The sequence below is a fragment of the Impatiens glandulifera genome, chromosome 2, assembly GCF_907164915.1.
Source record: "Impatiens glandulifera chromosome 2, dImpGla2.1, whole genome shotgun sequence".
Lineage (NCBI taxonomy): Eukaryota > Viridiplantae > Streptophyta > Magnoliopsida > Ericales > Balsaminaceae > Impatiens > Impatiens glandulifera.
Window position 1 is genome coordinate 59,494,597 of NC_061863.1, and position 26,930 is coordinate 59,521,526.

General features: G+C 34.0%; 5 protein-coding genes, 1 long non-coding RNA gene and 2 other non-coding genes across 9 annotated transcripts; 7 read left to right on the top strand and 1 right to left on the bottom strand.

Annotated features, from left to right (window-relative positions):
- Nucleotides 1-2,265: 2,265 nt before the first annotated feature.
- LOC124925328 (probable transcription factor At3g04930) lies at nt 2,266-4,183 on the top strand. The gene has a single exon (XM_047465298.1). It carries the CDS (start codon nt 2,460-2,462, stop codon nt 3,732-3,734), a length of 1,275 nt encoding a protein of 424 aa, XP_047321254.1. The 5' UTR covers nt 2,266-2,459; the 3' UTR covers nt 3,735-4,183.
- A 1,575-nt stretch (nt 4,184-5,758) lies between these two features.
- LOC124926785 lies at nt 5,759-6,406 on the top strand. The gene has a single exon (XM_047467082.1). The coding sequence runs from the start codon at nt 5,836-5,838 to the stop codon at nt 6,226-6,228; it is 393 nt and encodes a 130-aa protein (XP_047323038.1). The 5' UTR covers nt 5,759-5,835; the 3' UTR covers nt 6,229-6,406.
- LOC124925085 lies at nt 6,362-8,407 on the bottom strand. Its single transcript, XM_047465058.1, has 8 exons — nt 8,348-8,407; nt 8,149-8,285; nt 7,831-7,937; nt 7,452-7,517; nt 6,919-7,001; nt 6,728-6,777; nt 6,577-6,655; nt 6,362-6,500 (listed from the first exon to the last, which is right to left on the bottom strand). The coding sequence occupies exons 1-8, from the start codon at nt 8,405-8,407 to the stop codon at nt 6,420-6,422; spliced, it is 663 nt and encodes a 220-aa protein (XP_047321014.1). The 3' UTR covers nt 6,362-6,419.
- A 1,638-nt stretch (nt 8,408-10,045) lies between these two features.
- On the top strand, nt 10,046-11,342 carry LOC124927943. The gene is made up of 6 exons (XM_047468456.1): nt 10,046-10,179; nt 10,254-10,418; nt 10,496-10,570; nt 10,658-10,783; nt 10,872-10,964; nt 11,073-11,342. The coding sequence occupies exons 1-6, from the start codon at nt 10,056-10,058 to the stop codon at nt 11,141-11,143; spliced, it is 654 nt and encodes a 217-aa protein (XP_047324412.1). The 5' UTR covers nt 10,046-10,055; the 3' UTR covers nt 11,144-11,342.
- Nucleotides 11,343-12,115: 773 nt separating this feature from the next.
- On the top strand, nt 12,116-16,778 carry LOC124923961. Of its 2 annotated transcripts, XR_007098284.1 has the most exons (5): nt 12,116-12,411; nt 13,704-13,938; nt 14,255-14,366; nt 16,040-16,117; nt 16,375-16,778. It is a non-coding gene; the product is annotated as an uncharacterized LOC124923961 (long non-coding RNA). The 2 variants fall into 2 exon arrangements; XR_007098283.1 differs by having other exon boundaries at nt 12,116-13,938.
- LOC124928319 lies at nt 12,177-12,279 on the top strand. Its single transcript, XR_007098525.1, has one exon. It is a non-coding gene; the product is annotated as a U6 spliceosomal RNA (small nuclear RNA).
- Nucleotides 16,779-17,976: 1,198 nt separating the features above from the next.
- LOC124928321 lies at nt 17,977-18,079 on the top strand. Its single transcript, XR_007098526.1, has one exon. It is a non-coding gene; the product is annotated as a U6 spliceosomal RNA (small nuclear RNA).
- Nucleotides 18,080-21,013: 2,934 nt separating this feature from the next.
- Nucleotides 21,014-26,106, top strand: LOC124927756 (translocase of chloroplast 120, chloroplastic-like). Its single transcript, XM_047468222.1, has 2 exons — nt 21,014-21,163; nt 21,357-26,106. Exon 2 carries the CDS (start codon nt 21,378-21,380, stop codon nt 25,569-25,571), a length of 4,194 nt encoding a protein of 1,397 aa, XP_047324178.1. The 5' UTR covers nt 21,014-21,163; nt 21,357-21,377; the 3' UTR covers nt 25,572-26,106.
- The last annotated feature ends 824 nt before the right edge of the window (nt 26,107-26,930 follow it).

A 26,930-nucleotide genomic window follows, 5' to 3' on the forward strand; every position in this document is an offset into this window, starting at 1 on the left:
CACACAAGCAATAAAATTGTACACGTATTTGTCTAAGTTTACACCAAATTATTGACAAACTTATGCCAAACTTTCATTATTGAATATATACTCATACATAACAGATTTAGGCATATTTGGTTTGAGAGTTACATAGAAAGAAAAAAAACACTATATATCATATTAAAACACACAACATGCCTATCCATAACTATCTTTAAATAAGACTCACTTGAAAGATAAACAAAATAGCTCACATAATCTTGCCTCCATATTTTGTTGCAGCCTCCTTGTGGTTAATAGTGAATTTACTTATATGATTCACCTTCGTCCGACTTAACCATTTCTTCCATCACCCTACCGCAATTTGGATAGTGTCGGTACTCGCTTGTTTGAATACTCAAGTTATGCTCGTTTGTTGGACGAACTGATTTTTTAACAAATTTATCTATAAAATCTTTGTAACCACTTGACTCAAAATCATTATAAGCTACGATCGCCGGAGGAGTGTAATACATGTATTGACAGTTAATTGAAGAGTTGACAGTGCTGTGAACAACTGTGACATGTTCGATAAGACGAGTTGTTCTATAATAGCTTGAACCCGTTCTTGAGCCATAACCCGCCATGATAAAAGAATTAGAAATGGAATTAATATGAGGGAAATGTATTTGCTTGTTTTGTTGGGATGAGTAGTTAGAAGAACTTGAGTTGGGTATATATATAGGAGGTAGAGATATGGATCTTATCACTTTGAAGAAATATAAAGATTCTCAATTAATTATTATGCTGTTGATGAAAAGAACTCACATAGAAGAAATCATCTTTATCTCTTTAGTTTATTTAAGAGGCCAATTTTAATATCAATTATATCATAGCCATTTAGGAATTAGGACAGTGATAATCAATGTAGTCAATTTTGAATTTGTTTGACTATCAGTGAATTAGATTTTATTTGAAGATTTACAACATATTGAAATTTGAAAACTTACTATTTTTGAAAAGTTTGTAATTTGGAACTAGAATATCAATATTAATTATCAGAGTAACATACTGCATACATGAAAATAATCTTACATATAAAATTGAACCGCCGCAAATTTATTTTTCATTATGAATGTGCTGATTTAATTGGAGGTCATAATAACCTTATTTAAAAAAAATAATAAAGTCATATTGAATAACAAAACGGAGAAAAATAGTTATATTTGATAGACATATCTATCTACCACTATTTTCTTTTGAAAAATTGATTTATAGAAAAATAATACTATATTTTTAATTTTAAAGAATAAGCACCCTTGATTTATTCCCTATTTTTTTGCATGATTAACAAAAATATTATAATATCTGAAAATCGAACCCTATCTATCTGACAAGTTTCTCATAAAAGTAAAAAGCATAATAGAATAATAAAAGATGTTAGAAGTTCTTTTATATACCCATTAAGTTTGGAAGAATATGATTCTTGATGTTCCATATCCAAATAATGGATGAAAAATATCTGAATGATCAGATTAACCAGATTCCTTTTTATCTAGAGATATTATTGTTATGAGTTCTCACTTTTATCTTTAATTATGATTTATTTTCCAAAGAATTTAATACATACCTAATTAAATTCAACCGATTTTAGTAAAAAAAAAACCTCGAATTCAACCGAGTTAAAATTTGATGTCATAGCAACCAAATTAAATTTCTATAACGATCTCTAGCCAAATATTTTTTTAAATAGTTAATGTATATTAAAAATAATAAATATCGTTTAAACACGACGAAGAAACATTATATGAAAAAAAATCACGTTACCCAATATGCGATTGAACTCATATATCTTCGAGAAGAATAACTCATGAATCCACTATTCGAAACAAATTTCAATCAATTTCATGATAATCCATTATGAATTATACGATTATGATCATTAATGTTCACGAAATACATTAATTCAAATTTCTTAACATATATTTGGGGTAGTGAATCTCATTAATACTTAAAAAAAAAAAAAAACTTCATATACTAGTTACCTTCAACTTTAAAAGTAGGTGAACTGTGATTCAATTTTTCATAACACAAACAAAACCGATTTACCCTAATACAAACAATTTAATATACATATTATCCATAAGATTTTTTTTTAGAAGAAATATAATCGTGTTATTTGGTATTTGTTATATATGGATTATGTTTTAAGATAAAAAAAATATCCTTTTAGATTTGTCGAATGGGCATTTATTGTAAAAGTAAAATGAAAACCCGACCCGGTTAATGGTGGTTGACTAGAAGAGTTAGGCTGACTGAGCATCATCGAAGTCGTACGGAATAGGGAGAAGTAAGAGTCTCGTGAACGAACCCAATAGTCTCTAAGTGGCTCCTAAAACCTAACCCTACGACTCAGCCAAACCTAACCCTGATACTCCTTCCTCCTCCTCCTCCTCTGCGGATCTCTCTCTCTCTATCTCGTTCTCTCTCCTGCTCCTATGGCCTCCGAAGAGAATCATCCCACTTACGCAGCATTTCCGGATCTCGACGAAGACGACGACGATGATACCGAAGAGGAAGATCTCGAACATCCTCCCAAACGCACGGAAGATATAGACGATGACGACGAGGACGACGACGAAGATGACGACACCTCTTCTTCCAATCTCGCCACCGGCGGAGAATCCATTGTCCTTCCTTCCTCCTCCTCCTCCAAAGTCACCGTCGCCGTAGCAGGCGATCCGGCTGTTTCCGTTGCTCAGGCAGTCACGATCGCCCTCCCAGCCACCGATTTCACTCCCGATCCAAAGCGACTGCGGATCGAGGGTGTTTCCGCCACCGGAATTGAGAAAGGAGCCAAGCCTCTCGCCGTTTTTGACGAGTCTCGACGCCTATTCCAGCGACTATGGACGGACGAAGATGAGATCGAGATCTTACAAGGCTTTCTCGATTACACCAAGCAGCGTGGGAATTCGGCATCCCACCACCAAGACACATCGGCGTTTTACGATCTGATCAAGAGCAAGCTGCAGCTCGATTTCAACAAGAGTCAGCTGGTCGAGAAGCTCCGACGTCTGAAGAAGAAGTACAGGAATATCCTCGGCAAGATCGGTCCAGGAAAGAGCTACCTTTTCAAGACCCCGCACGAGCATGCAACTTTTGAGATCTGCCGCAGGATCTGGAGCGCCGACGGTACCCCCATCGGAGGAGGTGGATATGAGGATGATGAAACAAACCCTAATAACCCTAACCCTCACGCTAATTCAGTGGATCGCATCAACAACGGTCTGGATGCTAATTCAGAGAGAAAGGCGGCAGCATCCAAATCAAGAAAACGAACCTCCAAAGGGGTTGAGAAAACCGAGGAGAAACCCCACTTCCCTCACTTAACAACTCCTCCGACTGCAAATCCAACCTCAAACCCAAATCCAAATCCAAATCCAACTCAAAAAAACACAGCTCCCCCGTTTCCAAACATGATCGAGGAGACAGTAAGGAGTTGCCTTTCGCCCTTATTCAAGGATTTGATTCAAGGTAACATGAACGGGCCGTGTAGTTCGAGGGGAGGATTCCTGGGCGTTGCTATGAATTCGATGCCTTTTGGGTTATGGAATCCTTCTTCGGCTAGTTTCTCAGGCGGTGGTGGAGATGTAATGGAGGAAAAATGGAGGAAGCAGCAGATATTGGAGTTGGAAGTGTACTCTAAACGACTAGAATTGGTGCAGGATCAGATCAAGTCTGCATTAGAGGAGTTGAGATCACCTGGAAGCTGAAAGAAATAAAGAAAGGAAGGAAGGAAGAAGGATCGATCGATCGAACTTTGGTGGGTTATCACTAGTAAGTAGTCTAAACTTCATCAATTGGTCAATGGTGTAGTTATATATATATATATTATATTCTGTTTAAACTATCATTCTGTTGTTTATTTAACTCCTATTTACTATTATTATTATTATTATTATTAGCGGTGAGAATAATAATAATAAGAAGAAGAATTTGATCTTGTTTTCGGATAAAATGTAAAAGTGTCATCATATATACATTCATAAAAGCTTACATTTCAATCCACAGAAGCTAGGTAGCTGCAAAGGATGATATGATTGATTGATGGATGGGTATTGGTATTGTATGTTTGTTTGTTTGTTTTCTTCTTATTCTTATTTTAAGTTGTGTTTCTAACCTTGATTCAAAGTTTACATTTCTTGTGTTTCTTATTTTAAGTTTATGTTTCTAGGGATAAAAAGTTCTAGCAAATGGTTTTCTTCTTTCTATTCGGGTTCCTAATCGATATTGAACTTCTATCACAAAGAAATTTTTACTTTTATTTTCCAGACATCAATGCTTAACCTAGCTTTGCTTCATTATAATTGAAAGCATGAATATGGCTTCTTAGGCCTCATATTTGATGGATATTTTGTTTGGTGTTGATGTTTTTAACTTTATATATACCCTTGTTTAATACTATCAACTTTCGTTGTACAGTTTATAACAGGACATTGAGATTCTAATACTGAAAAGGAAAAGGAAGAAGAAGATATTTTCCTTATCTCCTCTTACTTTATAAAAGGGAATATTAGAGTTTGAAACAATATAGTTTTTAGATCAGCATACTAATAAATTTCAATAAACATTCCATACTCCATTAATGTTGAGCTTAAACGCTCAAAGTTTTTCAATATTGGTTTCATTTTCTGTTAGTATTGAAGGCTTGAATGTCTTTGGACACTCTTAGGAATCAAACAAGGCTTAGATCTAGAATCTCAAAACAGTCGCACACAAATTGACACTAGTTACATTTTTCTATACACTTAATTTATTACTACAAATCTGGCCATCCGGTAATCTGAAATATTAAATATTGATATAAGTTTTTGTTTAAGTAGTGTAATAATATTTAAATCTTACAAAACTCAATCTGCCCAAAAAGTGATAACAATGTAAATATATATAAATTGGAATGAATTACAATAATCTATTTATATAAAAGATTGCAGTTATAGAGCTTGTTTAATGTTGGGCTAAATTAAATAATTAGATGAAGTTGAATTTTTATAAAATTAAAATTAAAATATTACAACCTCAAATAGAGTAAGAAAATGCTTTGAAGGCTTTAAGTTGAAGTTTACATTTTTTTATTTTAGACTAAAGAATTTATACGCTATTAATAAAGATATTATTACAATCCAGCAGTAGGAATATTTTAAAAAGGTAATTCAAGTGGCAAATTTATGCTTAAGAAAATAAATATCACATATTCTGGTCAAATTAAAACACTATTTAAAGTCTTTTTAAATAGAAAAAATATAACAGTATAAATTAGATTTTTTTCCATTCAAAAGACATAAAAAAAAATAATTATTCTGATTCTTTTAGAAAATATATGAATTTAAAATATTGTTACTTAAATAAAATATATTAGTTGAGATAATATATCATAATTTTTTATATTTAAAATGTTATAAAAAATAAAATAACTAATATTTTATTAAATATATTAAATAATTTAATTGTTAAAATAATAATATAATATAATAAAAATAATAATTAAATAACCCAATATTAAACAAGTTTCAATGAAATAATAATTAATTAATTAATTAATTACTTTTGTTAAAAAATATTTAGCAATATTTTGCTTTTGTTAAAAAAAATGTAAAAAGTAATTAATGAATCGTTGACGGATGATATCCAACGACTGACAATCTTCCACGTTGATCAGAAAAACGTGCCCCCCGATTCTCTCTCTCTAATAAGTAATAACACGTTCTCAGCAACACTCTTCATAATAGCAGAGCATACGAGAAACCTTCTCATATTCTCTGTAAGAAGAAGAACTGACCTGCATTTCAGTTTTTTTTTGGCTAAAAGAAGAAGATGAGCATTGTTTGCTTGGAGGATTCGATAATAATGAAATTTGTTGAAGACACGAATGCTTTCAACAAATGCGTAGACGAGCATTTCGCGTCGCTGGACGCCAACGGAGACGGTTTCCTATCCCGATCGGAACTGGAGAACAGATCCGGCCGGCTAGGGTTTCCTGAATTAGAGTTGCAGTCAAGGGAAGAGATAGCGGGAGGTTACGATTTGATATTTGAGAGATTCGATGCGGAACGAACCGGGAAGATCGATAGGGAAAAGTTCAGATCAGTTATGAAGGAGTTGATGCTAGCCAAGGCTCGAGGGATTAGCACCTCGCCTGTTCTCATCGTTGTTCAAAAAGATAGCTTGATTTTCAAGGCGGTTCAACATGCTGCCTTGCCCAACTAGTAGTAACGTCCTTTTCTCTCTTTTTATTTTTATTATTTTTATGCTACATTATTTCCCCATTTCCAGTTTTTTAAGTGTTTTTGAATTTTAGATATTGAGTTTATCGGCCATCCCTTGTTTTGTTCTTATTATAAAAAAAAAACAATTTGGTGTTAAAGTTAAAATTACTTACACAGGATGAGTTAGATTAGTTACTTACCAGGACTTGGGGTAAAAATCTGGGAAATTGCTTCAAATGCAGAAATCTCCCAACTCTCAGCATGACGAACAATCTGTGATCAAACAAACACACGATTATTTTCATTAAAACACCACCCATTATGTTTTAGATAGGATATAGGAGCTTACTTTAAGTTCCTCATCCAAATCATACACTGTACTTCCATCAATGGAGATGAGAGGTTTCCATGGAAGCTTGAGGTAGGTTCTACACATTGAAAATAAAAAAAGTAAACAAGTGTTTCCATACAACAAGACTGTTATCGAACTAAACCAATACCTAAGTTTCCAGTTTGCCAATACAGAATTCGCACCCAAGCTGCTGTTAAGCTGCATCGAGAAACAAACCACCAAATTAGATGAGAAACAATCACCCAATTTCTGGTTCTAGGTCTTGATTTTGTTTCCAAACCTAGTCAGCATTTCAATTCCACAATATTTTCTGCAATTTTCTCCTTGAAGTGTAATTACCTTGTTGATTGTTTTCAACTCGATTGATGGATGTTGAAAGAATGGAACAAGCAATTTCAAGTTGCGAGAGTAAAGTTCGGAACCTGAATGGACATACATGTAGATAGATAATAGTCAATTGTTATAATACTGATTTCCATGCATCACTTGACATGGAAACAAACCAGAACAAAAGTTGAAGACTGTATAACTATATGACCTGTCAATAAAAAGAGAATTGGTTGATTTTAAGGTATGTATACAACACATTTACATAGAGGTATGTACAAACTTTCCTAACCATATCTCATGACTTTTGACACTCTTCAACCTCTTATTTACAATTCTTATTTGTAAATACTAAGATACTTGAACTCAAGTTGAAAGAATCTTAGTGTTCAATTCTCACTAAAAACGTCTTAAGTTGAAGTGTGAATCATGACTACGAGGGGTCGTGCTTTAATCCATAGAATAAATTCCTATGTGCTTTAATCTAGAGAATCATGACTGTGAACAGAAGAATGCACCAGTGAATACAATATGATTCCTCTTACCATAAAATTTAATAGTCGGATCCTCAAATAAACAATCTTCTGCATAAATTGTGGAAGTGAAATTTCCTGAACCAAATAAAAGTCTGTCACCATACAAGCCAGTACATAGGAATTCTTAGCTCTTCAAAATTATTCAGTAGAAGTATGTGGTAAACATGCTTCATAATACAAAAATTAAAATAGAATGACAGTGTGATACATTGCGATACGAAATAATGAATTATGAGTCGATTTCTAATGTTATGGAAATCACCGTGTTAGTTTGCAAATCACAATTGATGTATAGAATTCGAATTCGTAGTTTCAATGGTATCCAATTTCTCATTCATCGCAAGTAGACATCAAAACAAACAAAAAATTGGAGAAGAACTTTACATACCAGTGACAAAATAAGCATTTGCATAATCTGACTTTAGGATCAAAACAACATCATCAATGCTAGAAACTGAAACTTCATTTCCTGTCATAGCATTTTCCTTCTTCAATCTGCCAGATATTTGAAAACACTACTGTATTAGAAAATGTACAAGCCTAGAATTACTTATTAGAAATTGAATCTATAGTTCTCTTGAAAGAAACTCTTCAGTATACAACAGACTTGAAGCATCTGCTTCTACTAATACGATCAAATACTGACATTACTCCAAAATTTTAAACATCAAATTCAAAATACATGCGTATAGATTCGGAAAATTACTTATCGGATGGAGAGATAATGCGGAGAAGTTCTGTGACGCCGCTCACTGCAATTCTCAGTAGGAAAGGCGTCGGAGGATCCTTTTCTCTCTTACTTACATTGTTTCTGGAACAACATCGGAAACCGCCATGGATTCCCTGCAAATACGTACTATAGATTTAAACTGCACCAAAAGAAAGGTTGAAATTGAGTGAATTACACTTTTGCTATCGCGATGAAGGATAGGCCATGGCCGTGGATAGATGCACGTTCCCGCCATCTCTTTCTCTCTCTCCCAAAGTTTTTCGAATGGCTGTTCTTCAATCCCTTAACCCATAAATTTGAATTAACGCTCAAAATTATGCGTGAAGTTTAATTAGGGCATAAATTTGTTTAAAATATTTTAAGTTCGCATTTTCTCTTTGAAAAAATATATTTAAAAAAAAAACGTAATAAGACTATTTTTTTTAAATAAAAATGATTGAGGTAATATATTGTAATTTTAGTTTTGCTATTGTGATATTCTAATTTATATAAGTATTAAAGAATTTGTGAACCAGTTCTAGATGATGCTTTTTTCTTTTGGTAGTTGCTAAGATTCTAGATGATGCATAAGTACTCCTTATGTGGCCTTTCTTTGACCTAAGAATGGTGTTTGGTTAATTATTTTCTTGTTTGAAAAGTTAATATTTTTTATTATTTTCAATTACGGGAGTTATAAGGCAATTTCATATAATTAATTTAATAGCAGTTGGTATCTCTGACTTCTCAATACAAATAGCCATGTGAAATTAAGGCTAATATGATGATCTGATATTTGCAAGTCAATTTAGGCTAAAATAAGCAAATGGAAAGAAAAAAATATATTAAATGAAATAATAAGTCAATGTTGGATTGTGTCATAGAGAATATGGGCCCTTCTTCTAGACAATTAAATCAAATTGTTTGAATAAATTAACCATATCTTAATGCTCCAAACCCATTTTTACTTCTACTTTTAATTTAAACATATTAAATCAACATTATTAGTTTTAATAAATGTAGCAATTAAGGATCTTGCAATCCTTGGAAACTTGAATATGCTAGTTTATTTCAGAGAATAAATTATAATTAAAAATTAAATAATAAATCAAAATCAAAATAATTAATTCAAACTTAGCAAGAAACCACAATTGATCCATTTATTTAGTTTTGTTGTGTTGTATGTTAAGGGATAATAATGAACTTATCGGGTGAGAATTGTATTTATTATCTCTGTCTCGTCTCGCTCGGTAAATTTTTTATTATCATTTTCGTTCTATTTGATTTTGGAAAATTTTCGGAACATTATTTATAATATATTCTCTAAAATTAAAAATTAAAATTATGATAAAATTATATAATAAGATGTTTTATATAAGATATTGATAATTAATATTATTATAAATAAATAAATAAATAGAGATAAATTTATTATAATATATATATTATATATATTAGTTATGTTATATATATTTAAAAGTGTTTATTAATGTATTAGGGGGAAACACAACTATTATTTTCTTCATATATAGATAATAGTTAATGCTTTTGTTTTAGAAACCGAATTATAATGGTCATTTTCCTAATTAAACTTCTTTTTTCTATTTATGTACATTTGTTTTTGACTCTTTATTATTTTTTATTTCACATACATTGATATTTATAAGAAATTAGATAAGCTTAAGGAATAATTTTTTATTTTGTTTGAAAAATAAGGTTATGTACTTATGTTGAAAGAAAATGATGTTCAAACAAAAGTTATAAATTTAATGAAAATAGCTAGTCAATTTACATGACTTTTGCTCACATAATTAACCATTCACAAATCATAATTCATGGTCCTCCTATATATATATATATATGATCATCTGTTCTTAATTACTCACACCAAGACAGATCGATCTGCAATGGGTTCAAGCAACGGTTATACTCCGGCGATGATCGCAATAGCTCTTCTCCTTGTAGTAGTACTACTGCCTATGGCTTCCAAAGCTGATAATCATATATCTCCTGCCCTCAGTCCTTTGCTTGGTATATATTATATTACAACTTAATATTCATAAACCATGGACTTGGCACTTAAACTTACAAAATAATATTTACAGATGAGATATGTAAAGAAGTGAATTGTGGGAAAGGCAGTTGCAAGGCTGATTTGAGTTTTCCATTCAATTATAAGTGTGAATGCGATGCTGGTTGGAAGAGAACTCATTCTCACGATGACGATGAAGAAGATAAACTCGAATTTCTCCCCTGCATCATTCCCAACTGTAATTATATTTCCTTTCATCTCTTATATGATCATACTTTTCCTATTTTTTCTCACATTAGTTCTGATCTTTTGTAGGCTCTCTCGACTACTCTTGCATGCCAGCAGCTCCACCAGCACCAGCCTTCCCATACAACATCTCTGCCTTTGATCGTAAACTTTGAAACCTTCTTAAAAACCAACAATTTGATTTATTCGATTACAACAAATATAATTCATTTCTAATATTTTTATATATAGCTTGCTATTGGACATACTGTGGTGAAGGAACTTGTGTGAAAAACAGCACTTATATTCATACATGCCAGTGCAATCCTGGTTATTCTAATCTCCTAAATGTCTCAGTTTATCCTTGTTACAGTGATTGTAAGTTAATTTTGTCATTTTAATTCTTATTTACTAACATTTTATATGAAAATCTTACCCTAATTTATATATATACTTTTTAACAAAGGTGCTATTGGTTCGGATTGTGCAAAGCTTGGGATTGTTTCAAAGTCCACTTCTTCATCTTCATCACCTAATGATGATCAAAACGCCAGTCCAGGTATGTGTAACCGTTTATTAACATTTTTCTATGTAATTAATTATTTATAAGTTAATTCTTCACTTTTATTAATTATTAACTTTCTTAATGTACCAACTGTTTATGCAGCAACTTCTTCAAAGTTCTTGTGGGTAGTGATTGCTTTGATGTCAACTGTTACTATGCTTTGGAGATCATAAGAATTGAGATAAAGATGGAAGATTTGGATTTTTACATACATCATATATATATATTTATATATATTCATCACACCCCACATGATCATCTCTTTCTTGATTTTACATTATTGTTCTACATATTTATCCATTTTGTAATTTATTATTTATAAGATCAGGTGTTAGATCTTGTATTATAAATAAATCACTATACATGTACACGCGAGTTGTTTGATTTGATTTGATTTGATATCATTGTGTGAGTTCTAATGTTATGATCATGAGATTAATTAAACGCACTTATATATAATACATTATACATGATACGATTAATTTGAAATTTATATATTTTTTAATGTTATTAATGAGATTTTTTCTTCTTAGCAAATGCCAAATCAATGAGATTGAATGTCAAAAAGAAATGAATTCATGAAAATTGTATCAAGTTGAGTCAATGTTTTAAGAAGTTTAATTTTAAGAATGAGAAAAACAGTTTAATGTAAGATCTTTGCCTAGATTTCGATTCTAATATGTAGTATGATGAGTTGGAGAAGTTCTTGATGATTTCGATTGAATTGATTTGAAGATTAGCTACAACTTCACAAGGCCAAGACATGATGGAAGCTGCTATGGAAGAAGAAAAATAAGATGTTGTAAACGGCCAAGAGGCTTCTAGAAAATAATATACTATGGGTCTTTTATACTGATACCGATAGATCAAATATGACTCAAACCTTAAGAGGAATGAATGCTCAAGTACCAATCCAATCTTTAAAAATTCAAACTTTCTAAAACAATTCACTCATCTTTGAGATTTCCTCTTCTAAATGTTCAATTTGACTAGAATCCCCAGAACCCTTTACAATGAGGTTTCAAAATTATTGTTTAGAGTCTTATCTAGGTGTTTTAACAGGCAATTTTTTCTTCTTCAAGGTGTCTTTGACCTTATATTTTACCACATTTATCTCCATTATTTACCATTCTGCTTCTTTATCCCACATCGCTCTTCACATAGAATAATACAGTCTTCTTATATTCGAACGAAAGAGAAGAGTTCGTCCCTTCGGGGACATCCGATAAAATTGGAACGATACAGAGAAGATTAGCATGGCCCCTGCGCAAGGATGACACGCACAAATCGAGAAATGGTCCAAATTTTTTTTTGCCTCCCTCCCTCCTCGTGCTGCGGCGACGGGAAACACCGGAAATCTATTTGCGATCTTCAGCGGTGAGAAAGATTGGCGGCGGCAGTGGAACCGGAACCTTGCGACAAGAAAGATTTGATTCATCAGGTTTCTTCCTTCCTGCACCTTTTGTTTATATATATGTATGTTGTTAAGAGTTTGTTCTGAAATCGTATTAGGGTTGTTCCTTGGAATCTTGTTGTTTGATGGGGGTCTCCTTCATAAACCTTTGACAAATCAAATCTTTGCTTGTCAGGGCATGTTTGATAAGCGTTGTTTCCTACCACCTGTTTGTTTCATTGCTGTTTGTTTGGGTTCATCAAGCCTAAATTGAATTTGATTTAGTTGTTGAAATCATCTTTAAGCTGCTTTCTATTCTTCGTTTTTATTGTCTGCTTTGTTGTTGTTGATGATATGTTGCATTGCTTTTCCATGTTCATATATGCGCCTACATTACTATTTACTAGTACAAAAAGAAGTTCATTGTTGATATTCCTCCTCTATATGTTGTGGGTGGACATGGATCTTCTGTTCATTTACTAGATCATGGACATGTAATGTTTTTGAATTTTTCTTCTTCCTCCAGTGGACATACAAAAGTTCCTGGTGTGATTGATCAGCAGCTAACTTTTCTAGTAAATGTTGAGAACTATGTGTTGATGAAAGGTTGTTGATATTGAAGTTTAGTCACACATAGTTCAGTTCAGTTCAGTTCAGTCAATTGTGTGTTGTTTCAAAGAGGGTATTTAGAGTTATAAGTGCACAGTTTGTTGTCTTTAGCTGTTTGGTAATACCTGTGTTTGATTTGTTATACACATACATATGCTCATGTTGGATTTCTCTCTTGCATTATTTATATATATATATAGCAATTGTATGTGGACAACTTAATCCTAATTTCATTTATTCCTCTTCTCTCTCGGTTGAATTCTTCAATGGGTCTTGAAATATAACAGGAGAGTTCACAAAAGATTTGTATCTATCATATATATATATATATATATATATATAGTCTAGCCTTCTATGGAGTTTCCGTTTCATAACCAGGATTAGATGAGTTTTTAATATGTCACATTTCTAGTTTGTGATTTATGCTACTGATCCTGACTGCTGTCATCATTCAAATGTCCAGCTTGAATAAAAAAACCCTGTAATCATAAGTGTCTAAAATCTCTAATTAGAAAGCTTGGCAAAATTATCAAAGAGGTGAAACAGTTAAATGATATATAAAAGCTGGTTTGGTCTTAACCTATGTTCTTAGGCAACAATTCATATTCCTTAGAAAGCTAGTAACTTAAGACAAAGTGAGTAAATTTAAAGCGGTTGAGGATAATTCATGTCCACCGCTAATGAGAAAATGAATATTTAATCATATCCTTTGTTTCCAATTGCCCTCACAGTGCGAAAATTTTCGATCAAGTTGAATTAAAGAATGAAGATTATCGATGGTCATAAGGAAAGCATCAATGTCATGTGCTGGATGTTTCTTCTTCTTCTTCGGACCAATATCCAATATCTACATGGTCCTAGTGTGGCGGTTGGGGTTGGAGGAGGGTTTGATACTCTTGCACTTTTCTTGTTTCTTGGTGCTGCTGCTGTTCAGGAAATTCCTTGGTGGATCTTGGGATGAAAATGGTGACTATTCTTAACTTTATTTGATACTTAAAAAGAAGCATCTCATACCATTGTAATTAACTCAGTTTCATCTCTATATAAGAAGAAGAGGAGCATAAATTGAATTCATTTTAAAAACACTTTTTGCTTCATCTAGATCAAATATATCTGAAAATTTGTTAATGAATTTCTAGATGCAACATATATATTCAGATACATGTTTGATGTGTAGTTGTATCAAAATTGGCTTTATTAGCTAGTACTATGAGAAAGGAATGCACAAGGCTCCCCTTATAAGCAATATTATGAATGGTTATCTTGCTTCTCTCTTTGGCAGAATGATTCAGATGGTTTTTGGAGGGATTGCAGTTGTTTGTGGGATGGTTGGAACTGTAGCTGGAGGTTACGTTCTTGATCTCATGTCTTCCACAATCTCCAATGCTTTTAAGGTAATTATTATTATTATTATTATTATTATTATTTATTTTTTGTTTATTTCTTTTGATAAACAATGATATGATTTTAATTTCCTTGGGCTGAGATTCACTCATTTGAATTGATCTATGTCATACAATTTAGGACTCTGTATGATCAGTTTGCTTGTACTCTTCTTGATGCATTTCTTTTGTGGTATTTCCTTGTCTTCTAGTTAAGAACTTATCAATCCATTACTATCATTAGTCATATGCACGTCGCTTTGGATGACAATATTGTGTTTTTGCTGGTATTCTTATCAAGAAGCCAGTTAAATACAAGACTTCTTTGTATAGTGGTTATAGGCTTAAATTCTTAAATGAGAGGTTAATAGTTAAAGATTTTTCTGGAAAAAGAAAAAGCCTTCTCTGCAGGGTGGTCTACTCTGTTTTTTTGTTTTGGTTTTGGCGACCAGAGTTTTTTTGTGTAGGTTTCCTCTCAGAAGCTTACCTTGGGTTGTATTTGCATTTCTTGTATACGGGCTAGTGGGGGTTGACCAACTTAATTCTCCTTTTTATTCTTCATGATGGATTAATTGCTGATGCATCTTTTTGCTATCTCTTTTTCTGCTTAATCTGATTCCACTCCTGAAAATAAAAATTAAACCTAAAAGATGCTAACATATTATAATCTCTTTGTCCCTTTTAGTTTGCGCCAAATAATTCTTTCTTGCTCTCCAATTTAGTTGAACACTTTTCCCAAAATAAAATAAATTAGTTGGACAATTTTTTAAATAATACATTTTCACATGCAAATAATAATTTGTGTGTTTATGGCAAAAGAAGTTTTGCCCTTAGCCTAGTTGATACAACTTGCATTATAAAGTGATGTAATGCTTAGTTAGACAATAATTTGATATATTAATGTGTCTAATATGCTATGCCCATAGTTGCAATTCAAATATCCAGATTTGTGCCTTCCTCACAAGTTATTGAGATTCTTCAGATATGTTTGTTATCTGGCGTTTAAGCACTTTTGTCCATGAAATTGATTTTCATATCTCATAGCATCTAAGACCTTTGTTTCATAACTTTTCTTTTTCTTTAGGCCTATTTGGACACCTTAAATTGTCTATTTTACATGGAGCCTAGTTGGTATCATGATTTTTCATCTTGATCATGATACAAAAAAATTTACATTTGTCACGTCTTTTAAAAATCACAATAATCTAAATCAGGATTTTTATACCAAATGAAACAACAAAATGACAGTCTTTGATCACGATCTAAAAAAATGATCCAATAAACAATCTTCTACCAACCGGAAAAAAAGCTCAGTTTCACTTTAACAATTTTCCAATGGAATCGTTATTGTGAAAAATAGCAATTTCCAAATAGGCTCAAATCAGTCTGTCTAAAAAACTGCTTATATAGCATCAAGCCATCAACCGTTTTCAGTCACAAGTAGTCCGATATCAACACTTTCCAAAAAAAGTTCTTTACTTACCAAACAGTCTTCTTGTTATTCTTAATTTGATTTTTCTAGCTTGATTAGGAATATTTAATCACTAGATTAGATTTTTGTTGTCTCTTAATTAGATGGAAACATTCCCCCACTCAATGCATGAATTTGTGTGCTGATGATTTGCAATCTGTCATTACCCATGATTGAAAAACATAATGAAGTTTATTTGGGGATCAATCTGCAGGATATAATAAAACCTAGAGGATCACAGCTCTTATTTTAACATCTGTTCTTTTTCTGGCAGCCTCAACATGATTCTTAGGTAAAATAAACTATCTTAACTCTTTATTTCTTTAACTGTAGCGACAATAAGCAGTCCTTCGTCTCTCAGTTCTGATGATATGGAGTTTAAACATGTCAATGATGATGAATAGCAATTATATTCAGACTAGAAAATTCATTTAATTTTTGCTAAGTATTTTTTAACAGTTTTGACCAAGAAGTAGAGCTAATTAGAGGATTTTGTCCTGCCTTAGTTTGTTCTGTTGAGACTCATAGGATGCTCTTGTACTTGAACAGGGATCTATGTTCACAAGACAGATAAATCGATGGAGGATTCAGATGAGATAAGTGACAAGTGTATCAAAACGCCTTTGATTGAAGAGAAAGCTGAAAAAGTCAAAACTGCAGGTGAACCATAATAGGCAGACAAAGAAAGGTTGGCTGGCCGGCATTGTAGGAATTACATGTGATATGCTTTTTCAAGTATTTGTATATTATTGTTATAATCTTAATAGTTATTATTCTGGAAGCAAACCATGTATTATTATTATTATATAGTGAAATAATAATTTTAAAAGTGAAACTTCAAATTATAAAATTTTGTTTTCAATAATAAAATGCATGGTAACTTTCAGTTTCTTTTGACAGACAGACAGGTCTATTATAAGTTTATATTTCCCATATTAATTAATACTGTTTTTCTTTCCTCTTCAACAACGGGTGGTTACTTACAGAACAATATTTGGTGTGATTTTCATGCCTATTACATACTACCATGGATAGATGATTTTCATTTGGATTGGAGCCCATATCACTCATCATTAGGTCTTAGTTGTTGTTTGTGGTCAGCAAGCTTAATAACATTCTTTGCAGCCAACAACAACATTTTCTTCTTATTCTTGTTAATGGTCTATACATCATGCATATTTTTATTGCATATTAAACCATAGATATTCAGATATTTGTTTGGTTCCAACAACAAAATCTTGGGGCTTGTTCAGATTGAGATTTTTTAAATAACCTTACAAATTTGTTCATCGTTAATTGGTTCCAACAACAAAATCTTGGGGCTTGTTCAGATTGAGATTTCTTAAATAAACTTACAAATTTGTTCATCGTTACTTGGTTCCAACAACAAAATCTTGGGGCTTGTTCAGATTGAGATTTCTTAAATAAACTTACAAATTTGTTCATCGTTACTTGGTTCCAACAACAAAATCTTGGGACTTGTTCAGATTGAGATTTCTTAAATAACCTTACGTTAAATAACCTTACGAGATAAATAAAGTAATGATTTTTAAGTTGATGGAGATTTTTTTTTTTAAATACTTAAAAGATTTTAATATATAATAATTTAAAATACAGAGTTTTTATTATTTGAATTAATGAATTGAGTTATGTGATAGATGAGAAATGATAAAATGATGTTAGATTAGTTTGAGTTAATTTGTGATTTTGTAATAAAGTTACCTATTACTTGACTTGGAGAATCTTTGTTCGTCGTTTTTAAATAACATTAATATCGGTGTTTTTTTAGTGAAAGATTACACTTGTACTCTATCAGTCCAAAATTTATAATTATTTTAAAGCTTATATAGTTATGACTTTATTCGAAAAATTCAATGTCTAAATAGGATATTTATAGACGGTTACCCTGATATATACCTTATAAGCATAAATCATTACACAATTAACAATTTATAAATTCCAAAATGAAGTTAAAGTTACAAGTTATTATACGAATCAATAAATAACTTTTAAAATGAATTAAACCCCCAAGGACGAGCTATAATAAATAAAGAATAACGAGCAGCTAGCTAGTTAGTAGACCTCTTTCCCACATCGCTTTTCACATAGTATAATGCAGTCTTCTTATATGATAACAAAAGAGAAGACTTCGTCCCTTCGGGGACATCCGATAAAATTGGAACGATACAGAGAAGATTAGCATGGCCCCTGCGCAAGGATGACACGCACAAATCGAGAAATGGTCCAAATTTTTTTTCGCTTTTTCTCCCTCCCTCCTCGTGCTGCGGCGACGGGAAGCACCGGAAACCTATTTGCGATCTACAGCGGTGGTGCGAAAGATTGGCGGCAGTGGAACCGGAAACTTGCGACAAGAAGTTTCTTCCTGCATCTTTTGTTTATATCTATGTTGTTAAGGGTTGCTTAAGTTTGTTCTGAAATAGAATTAGGGTTGTCCCTGGAATCTTGTTGTTTGATGGGGGTCTCCAATCTCCATAAACCTTTGACATATCAATTCTGTGTTTGTCTGAGAATGTTTGATAAGAGTTGTTGCCTACCACCACCTGCTTGTTCATTGCTGTTTGTTTGGGTTCATCAAGCAAGCAAGCAAGCCTGCATAGAATTTGATTTAGTTGTTGAAATAATTTTTAAGCTGCTTCCTCTTCTTCGATTTTAATGTCTGCATTCTTCTGATACCGATTATGCTGTTGTTCATTTACTAGAACATGGACATGTAATTTTTTGGAATTTTTCTTCTTCCTCCTGTGAACATACAAAAATTCCTGGCGTGATTGATCGATTAGCAGCTAACTTTTCTGTAAGATGTTGAGAATTATGTGTTTGATATTGAAGTTTAATCATATATACTACTTCAGTTCAGTTCAGTCAATTGTGTGTTGTTTCAAACTGGCTTCTAGGGGAAAAGAGGGTATTTAGATTGAGTACTACATGGAGTTTAGGCCTAAATGTTTGCTGTTTTTAGCTGTCAATGGGTTCTTGAAATTGAACAGAAGAGTTCACTAACTTCAAATCTTCTAAATTAGTAGAATTCATTTTCATAAAATCACAACACAGAGGCATAGCCTGTGTTCTGCTTGGTTACAGAAAACTGTTCTAACTTCAATAATTTGCATTCTACAGGCTACAGCGGCAGAAGAAGAAAGTGTTGTAACATCAGTTTTCCTGCACCCTTTCTTTATATTGTCAAGTGTTTGGAATTTTTCTTCTTCCTCCTCCCGAAGGCATACAAAAGTTCCTGGTGATTGGATCATCAGCTAACTTTTCTGTAAGATGATGAGAATTATGTGTTGATGAAAGGTTGTTAATATTGAAGTTTAGTCATATATACTTCAGTTCAGTCAATTGTGTATTGTTTCAAACTGGCTTCAAGGGGAAAAAGAGTGTATTGTTGTTTTTAGCTGTTTGGTCATTCCCGTGTTGGATTGATGCATTATATATAGCAATTGTATGTGGACAAGTTAATGCTAATTTCATTTCTTCTTCTTCTTCATCTTCCTCGGTTGAATTCTTCATTGGGTTCTTTAAATATAACGCAAAAGTCCACAAAAGATTTGTATCAAGAAACCTTATATGGAGTCTCTGTTTCATAGCCAGAATTAGAGATATGTCAGATTTCTAGTTTGTGATTTTATGCTACTGATCCTGGCTGTCATAATTCAAATGTCCAGGTTGAATCAATAATAAGTGTCCAAATTCTCTAATTAGAAAGCTTGGCAAAATTATCAAAGTTAAATGATGTTTACATTCCTTAGAAACCTAGTAACTAAAGACAGAGTGAGTAAATTTAAAGTGGTTGGTTGAAGATGATTCATTTCCACTCAACACATTTATCATCTTTTATTTCCAATTGTCTGAAAATTTGGATCAAGTTGAATTAAAGAACTAATTGACTTGCATTTAATTAAAAAAAACTAATTTAAGCATATCTATATGTATAATCAACTCTTATTTACTCTCTTATATAATATAATTATACCGTTTTCACTTGCTCATATTTGCTAGCAGATTTGGTGCTTCACTCTACACCACCTTCACAAAAAATAGTTATTTTATAAGATAAGTCAAAATTAATAAAAAGTCAACATATATTGTGAAGGTGGTGTATGGTGGAGCACCAAATCTGCAATAGTAGATCTAGGGTGCATTTTCACTCTATTCAATTTTTATATATAATGTTAAAACGTCCCGCGTTTATCAAATTTGGTGTTGAATTTAGAATATAAAGTCTTTGTAGCCTAGTTGGTTAAAGAGTTGTACTTGTTTTGTTAGGTTGCAAGTTCGAAACATACCTCTAGCATTTTTAATTTTATTTTTAACCGTTTTAAATTTAAAAACGGGTAAACCCACAATCCGACCCAAGTATCCAAATTAACCACAGCTCTCGACCCGGCAATCCGGACACTTTAAAAATTAAGCATCATTATATATATATAGATTATTTTTTTCACTCTTTATAAAAAAAAATTGTTTATCCATATTTATTTTAATAATATTTAATAGTAACAAGAATATATAATAATATTTAAATAGAGTATGAATAATAAATATTATAAATGACATTTTTAATAGTTTATACATTTAAATGCATTCCTTATATAACTAATTACTGGGGAGACAATTGACCGGTTTGGGACGGTAATGCATTCAAAAACCGCGGGTCACCATTTATACTATATTATCTAAAAAAAAATATTATTTTATATAATAAAATTATATAAAATGAATTTTTAATATGATATATATTATAATATATTAAAAATTTATATTATTATAAAAAACTAAACTTAAAATTTTTATATAATGATGATTTTATATATTTAATTGTGTTTATAGTGTTCGATGTGAGATCGGGACGAATATACAAATCATCCCATCCCAGTCAAACTGGAAAAAATCGTCCAAAATGTAGCATAAAGAATTAGATGAAATATGTTATAAAGTAGTGGTTAATTTTAGTAAAATAATAGGGCTTAAATTTTGTTTAATTAGTATAAAGAATTTGATAAAATATGTAAAAAAGTAGTGGTTAATTTTAATAAAATGTTTCATCTCAAAACAAATTTATTAATTTTCTAGAATTTTTTTGTTTGTTTAAAATAGATAGATCAGGGACCATTTTAATATTTTTTTCCCTATAATAATGTTTGAAGCAAAATAATAATAATAAATGTGTTTTGACACTTCTGCTGACCGAATTATAGCTCAGTTTCTTTTCAATCCCTAATTTCTCTCTGCGCTCTCTACTCTTGCTCCGCCTCGCCTTCAAATCTCAACATTTCTCCGTCGGCAACCCTTTTCCGCCTCCGGTATCTTCACAACTGCTCTGTTTTCAACTTCGTACATTGCTTATTTAATCTCTCTTCAACTCGCACTTTATGAATCTTAACACTGTTTGTAGCTAATGCAATAATCAGTTGGAATTGTAGCTATCTTTGCTTTTATCTGTTGTTATGTGATCAAACTTCTTTCTTGAGTTAATTAGAGTTCTGTTTTGTGTTTTTCAATGAATTGAAGGTGAATTTCAATAAGCAGTGATGGAAAATGGAGTTGTTGATGATTCGCCTTTGCTGACGACTCATTCTGTGAAGGAGGTCTTAGAACACGAGGTTACAAGCTCGGAGATAGTAGAATCGGAAGCTGATGCTGTTTTTGAGGATTCAATCTCCACGGAGACACCACGAGTAACTCATAGTGACGATTTGAATAATTTGAATAACACTGTCGATGTTGAATTCAACCTTGATTCTGAAATTGAGGTTGAGACTTTTAAATCTGAAAACCACAAAGATGAGGTTCAGCAGGTTGTTGTTGCTGAAGATAAGATAGAAGATGCAACTGCGGAGGACAAACCTATACCTATTGTTGAAGAAACTGCTCCAGATGCGAGTGAAGGAGAAACCACAGCTAACCTTGATTCTGAAGTTGAGGTTGAGAATTTTAAAGATGCGATTGAAGTTTTTTCTGCAACTGAAAACCACAAAGATGAGATACAACAGGTTCTTGCTGAAGACGAGATAGAAGCTGTGGTGGCGAACCAGGAAGCTATTGTTGAAGCAACTGCTCTAGATGTTCACCAGGAGGAAATAGAGGAGGTAATAATACCTGAAGAACATCAAAATGGTGTTTATGAGAGAGAGGTTGAGGCAGTTGGAGTTTCATCTGGAACTGAAAACCACAAAGACGAGGTTCAGCAGGTTGTTGCTGATGACATGATAGAAGATGTGGCGGCAGACAATGAACCTATTGTTGAGGCAACTTCTCCAGATACTCACCAAGCAGAAACCTCAGCTAAAGAAGAAATAGTTGAGGTCGTAATGCCTCAAGAACACCAAAATGGTGTTTATGAGAGCGAGAAAGAGGCGATTGAGATTTCATCTGCAAATGAAAACCACAAAGACGAGGTTCAGAAGGTTGTTGCTGATGAAAGGATAGAAGATGTGACGACAGACAAAGAACCTATTGTTGAAGCAACTGCTCCAGATACCCACCAAGCAGAAACCTCAGCTAAAGAAGAAATAGGCGAGGCCGTAATGCCTGAAGAACATCAAAATGGTGTTTATGAGAGCGAGAAAGTGGCGACTGAGATTTCATCTGCTATTGAAAACCACAAAGATGAGGTTCTGTTTGTCGCTGAAGACAAGATTGAAAATGTGGCGCTGGACGAACAACCTATAATTGAAGCAACTGCTCCAGATGCTCTCCAAGGAGAAACCACAGCCAACAAAGAAATAGAGGAGGTAACAATGCCTGAAGAACATCAAAATGGTACTTATGGGAGAGAGAAAGATGCTATTGGAATTTCTTCTGCAACTGAAAACCACAAGGATGAGGTTCAGGTTGTTGCTGAAGAAAAGATAAAATCTGTGGCAGCTGATGACGAAGAGGGTCAGTTTGTCGCTGAAGACAAGATAGAAGTTGTGGCGGACAACCAACCTATTATTGAAGCAACTGTGCCAGATGCTCACCAAGGAGAAACCACAGCTAACGAAGAACATCAAAATGGTGTTTATGAGAAAGAGGCTATTGGAATTTCATCTGAAAGTCAAAACCACAAAGATGAGATTCAGTTTGTTGCTGAAGACAAGATAGAATTTGTGGTTGTGGAAGACCATCCTATTATTGAAGCAACTGCTTCAGATGGTGAGGAAGAGCAAAATGGTGCTTTTGAGAGGGAAAAGTTGTCTGACTCGCAGATTAATAATAATAATAATGCAAACGAGGATGTGGATATAATAACCAAGGAATTAAAGATTGATAGTAGACCCAAGACATCTGGCGCTCCTTCTGTGGCTGAGGTTGATTGTGAATCTTCCCATGAACCAATTCATAATTTATCTACAGATAATCTCAAAATGGAACCAAATTTTGAAGAGAAAGAGGAGAAAGTTGTAGAGCCTATGGAGGAAGCTGAGATCAAACCCACAGTTGCCATCCCTCCATCCTCCCAGAAGTCTACTACTGCTCACCCTGCAGGTCTAGGACGTGCTGCCCCTTTGTCAGAATCCGCACCTCGAGCAGTACATCATCCTCGTGTTAATGGAGCTCTTTCTCAGACGCAGAATCAATCTGTTGACGAGACTCTTAATAATGGAGTAGGAGAACCAACCGAGGAATATGATGAGACTCGGGAGAAACTTCAGATGATAAGAGTCAAATTTTTGCGGCTTGCTCTTCGGCTAGGTCAGACTCCCCATAATGCAGTCGTGGCTCAAGTCTTGTATAGGCTCGGGCTTGCAGAGCAGCTTCGAGGAAGAAGTGGGGGTCGTGTGGCTGCGTTTAGCTTCGACCGTGCAAGTGCAATGGCTGAGCAGCTTGAGGCGGGTGGGCAGGAGCCACTTGACTTTTCTTGCACAATCATGGTTCTGGGGAAAACCGGAGTGGGTAAAAGCGCAACCATAAACTCGATATTCGACGAGATTAAGTTCGGAACCGATGCCTTTCAGTTGGGAACGAAAAAAGTTGAAGACGTTGTCGGAACTGTCCAGGGAATCAAGGTTCGGGTTATTGACACGCCTGGTCTTCTCCCTTCCTGGACTGACCAACAACATAACGTGAAGATTCTGCGTTCGGTTAAGCAGTTTATGAAGAAGACACCACCAGACATTGTTTTGTATCTGGACAGGTTGGATATGCAGAGTAGGGATCTAACCGACTTGCCTCTTTTGCGCACCATTACAGAAATATTTGGGCCTTCGATTTGGTTCAATGCAATTGTTGTTCTTACCCATGCGGCTTCGGCTCCGCCTGAAGGTCCAAATGGTACCACGACGAGTTACGACATGTTTGTGACTCAAAGGTCTCACGCCGTCCAGCAAGCAATTCGAATGGCAGCTGGAGATATGCGGCTTATGAACCCTGTCTCTTTAGTGGAGAACCATTCTGCCTGCAGGACTAACAGATCTGGCCAGAGGGTTTTGCCCAATGGTCAAGTTTGGAAGCCTCATCTCCTATTGCTCTCCTTCGCTTCCAAGATTTTGACGGAAGCAAACGCCCTTCTGAAGTTGCAGGACGGTCCGCCTGGAAGGCCCTTTACTACTCGAACGAGATCACCTCCTTTACCCTATCTTCTTTCGTCTCTTCTTCAATCCAGACCGCACTTGAAACTTCCTGAGGAGCAGTTTGGAGGAGACGACGATGACATTGAAGAAGACTCGTCGGAATCTGACAACGAGTCGGAATTCGATGAACTGCCGCCGTTTAAACCATTGGCGAGAGCTGAGCTGGCCAAGCTTGCTAAAGCTCAGAAGAAAGCATACTATGATGAAATAGAATATAGAGAGAAACTGTTTATGAAGAAACAGTTAAAAGAGGAGAAGATGAGGAGGAAGATGATGAAGAAGATGGCTGCTTCTAAGGATCTTCCCGTTGAAGAAGAAGAAAGTGAGGAAGGGGCGGCGGCATCGGTTCCGGTTGCGATGCCTGATTTGGCTTTGCCAGCTTCTTTTGATGCTGATTATCCATCGCACAGATACAGGTGTCTCGATTCTCCCAACCAGTGGGTTGTGCGACCGGTTCTGGATACTCAAGGATGGGACCATGATGTCGGTTACGAAGGAGTGAATGTAGAAAGACTGTTTGTGGTGAAGAAGAAGATACCGGTTTCTTTATCTGGGCAGTTGACGAAAGACAAAAAGGACAGCACCCTACAAATGGAGTTGTCCAGTTCCCTTAAACACGGAGAAGGCAAAGCCACTTCCTTAGGTTTTGATATGCAGACGTTAGGCAAAGATATGGCCTACACTCTAAGAGGCGAGACCAGGCTCAGTAACCGTAGGCGAAATAAGTTTTCGACTGGCGTTTCAGCCACCCTACTGGGAGACAGTGTGACTGCGGGGTTGAAACTGGAGGATAAATTAATTGTAAACAAGCGGTTCAGGATGGTGCTCTCGGGAGGTGCGATGGCAGGTCAGAGTGATGTGGCTTATGGAGGCAGTTTGGAAGCAACCTTGAGAGACAAGGACCATCCTTTGGGGAGATTCCTAAGCACTCTGGGTCTGTCGGTAATGGATTGGCATGGGGATCTAGCGATAGGAGGTAACCTACAATCGCAGATTCCTATTGGACGGTACACAAACTTGATTGCTAGAGGAAATTTGAATAACAGAGGGTCGGGGAACGTGAGTATACGACTGAACAGCTCGGAACAAATCCAAATTGCTCTGATTGCAGTTATTCCTCTCATTAGTAAGCTAGTGGGTTATCCTCAACAATTGCACTATGGACAATGATCGGACAAATCTCTCCAAGTAAGATTAGACAAGAAGGAGAAGAAGCATTCACAGGAGGATCCAGATTCCAGTGTATGTTGCTAAATATTTTTGTCTTGTTATATTTATGGTTTTAATCTTCTTCTTCTTTTTTTTTTTGTATAAGATTTTTATGGTTTTGATCTTGTTTGGTCTCATTGCTGTAAGTTTTACTTGTTTGAGATAATGTGGGGGCATTTCTTCGTGAGAATCTGACTTTAATTATCACAAAAAAGTGCTTTGTCGTTTTGATTTGAAATAGTGTCACGAAGAAGTGCTTTATCGTTTTGATTTGAAATAGGGTCAAGAATAAGTGCTTTGTCGTTGTGATTTGAAATAGTGTCACGAAGAAGTGCTTTATCGTTTTGATTTGAAATAGGGTCAAGAATAAGTGCTTTGTCGTTTTGATTTGAAATAGGTTCGATTGATGTCTATCTGGGCTTCATTTGTTTGCTTCTGCTTAGAAGCCTATTTTGGATGACATTATTATTTTTAATGAGTTGATGGTTGGGGACCCTACAGATATAATAATAACGTTACATGAATTATTTAAATATGTTTTGTAGTAGTTGTTTTGGCATTTTGGATTTTGGGTGGGGAATGTTTTTCACCACCATCTTATATTATGTTGTTGTCTGCTTGGACATGTCTATGTGTCAAATAGGGTTTTGGATGGATGTGGACTGATTTCCCATCTATACTTTAATTTGAAATTTTGGTATTTGAGTTTTGAAAAGCATATTACGAAATTCTATTTCATTTTTAAAGTAGCCTATTTAGCTAAGTTGGTTTGAGAACACACTAATGTAGAAGGTCTTATCAAATGACCAAATGTATTAGGTTTGATTTTCTTTAAATCGTGTTTGAAATCCTTTGGACATAAAAAGGTCTCTAAATGCTTGGTTTGGAGTGTTAAAGGATTGTTCTCCAATAACAAATGTTTAGACAAAACCCATAAAATACAAGTATTTTTTTTTCTGCAATTTTCAATCGAAACGGTTCATTAATCAATCATTATCCATATAGTGATTGAGCTAGGGACATAGAAATGAAGTTCAATTTGAGAAAGATATAAGTGAAGACTTGAATTAATAAATCAATTAAAAGCAAGTTTTCATCTCTTTCATTCTGCTTTGATGAACACTTTGCTGATAACTAGTCAAACTTGTCCTGTCAAGACACCAAATTTTCAACAGTTTCTTTTGCATCCATTCAAAATAGAAAAAGATAAAATCTGTAAACAAATAAAAAATGATTCTTCTCATGCAAGAACTCTCTTTTTAAGTCGTCCCCTTGTTCTTCTGCACTTAGCCTCGTCCACCATCTGCTTTGCTTTAGAAA

Bases quoted from the DNA above. Each gene is read 5' to 3' on its own strand.
- LOC124925085 (XM_047465058.1), bottom strand. From the start codon at position 8,407: ATGGCGGGAACGTGCATCTATCCACGGCCATGGCCTATCCTTCATCGC. The intron at 6,778-6,918 runs GTAATTACACTT...TTCTCGATGCAG, and splicing joins AGTTGAAAACAATCAACAAG to CTTAACAGCAGCTTGGGTGC. The intron at 6,656-6,727 runs GTATTGGTTTAG...TTCAATGTGTAG, and splicing joins TTGGCAAACTGGAAACTTAG to AACCTACCTCAAGCTTCCAT.
- LOC124927756 (XM_047468222.1), top strand. From the start codon at position 21,378: ATGGAAAATGGAGTTGTTGATGATTCGCCTTTGCTGACGACTCATTCT.
- LOC124927943 (XM_047468456.1), top strand. From the start codon at position 10,056: ATGGGTTCAAGCAACGGTTATACTCCGGCGATGATCGCAATAGCTCTT. The intron at 10,180-10,253 runs GTATATATTATA...TAATATTTACAG, and splicing joins TGCCCTCAGTCCTTTGCTTG to ATGAGATATGTAAAGAAGTG. The intron at 10,784-10,871 runs GTAAGTTAATTT...TTTTTAACAAAG, and splicing joins TTATCCTTGTTACAGTGATT to GTGCTATTGGTTCGGATTGT.
- LOC124926785 (XM_047467082.1), top strand. From the start codon at position 5,836: ATGAGCATTGTTTGCTTGGAGGATTCGATAATAATGAAATTTGTTGAA.
- LOC124925328 (XM_047465298.1), top strand. From the start codon at position 2,460: ATGGCCTCCGAAGAGAATCATCCCACTTACGCAGCATTTCCGGATCTC.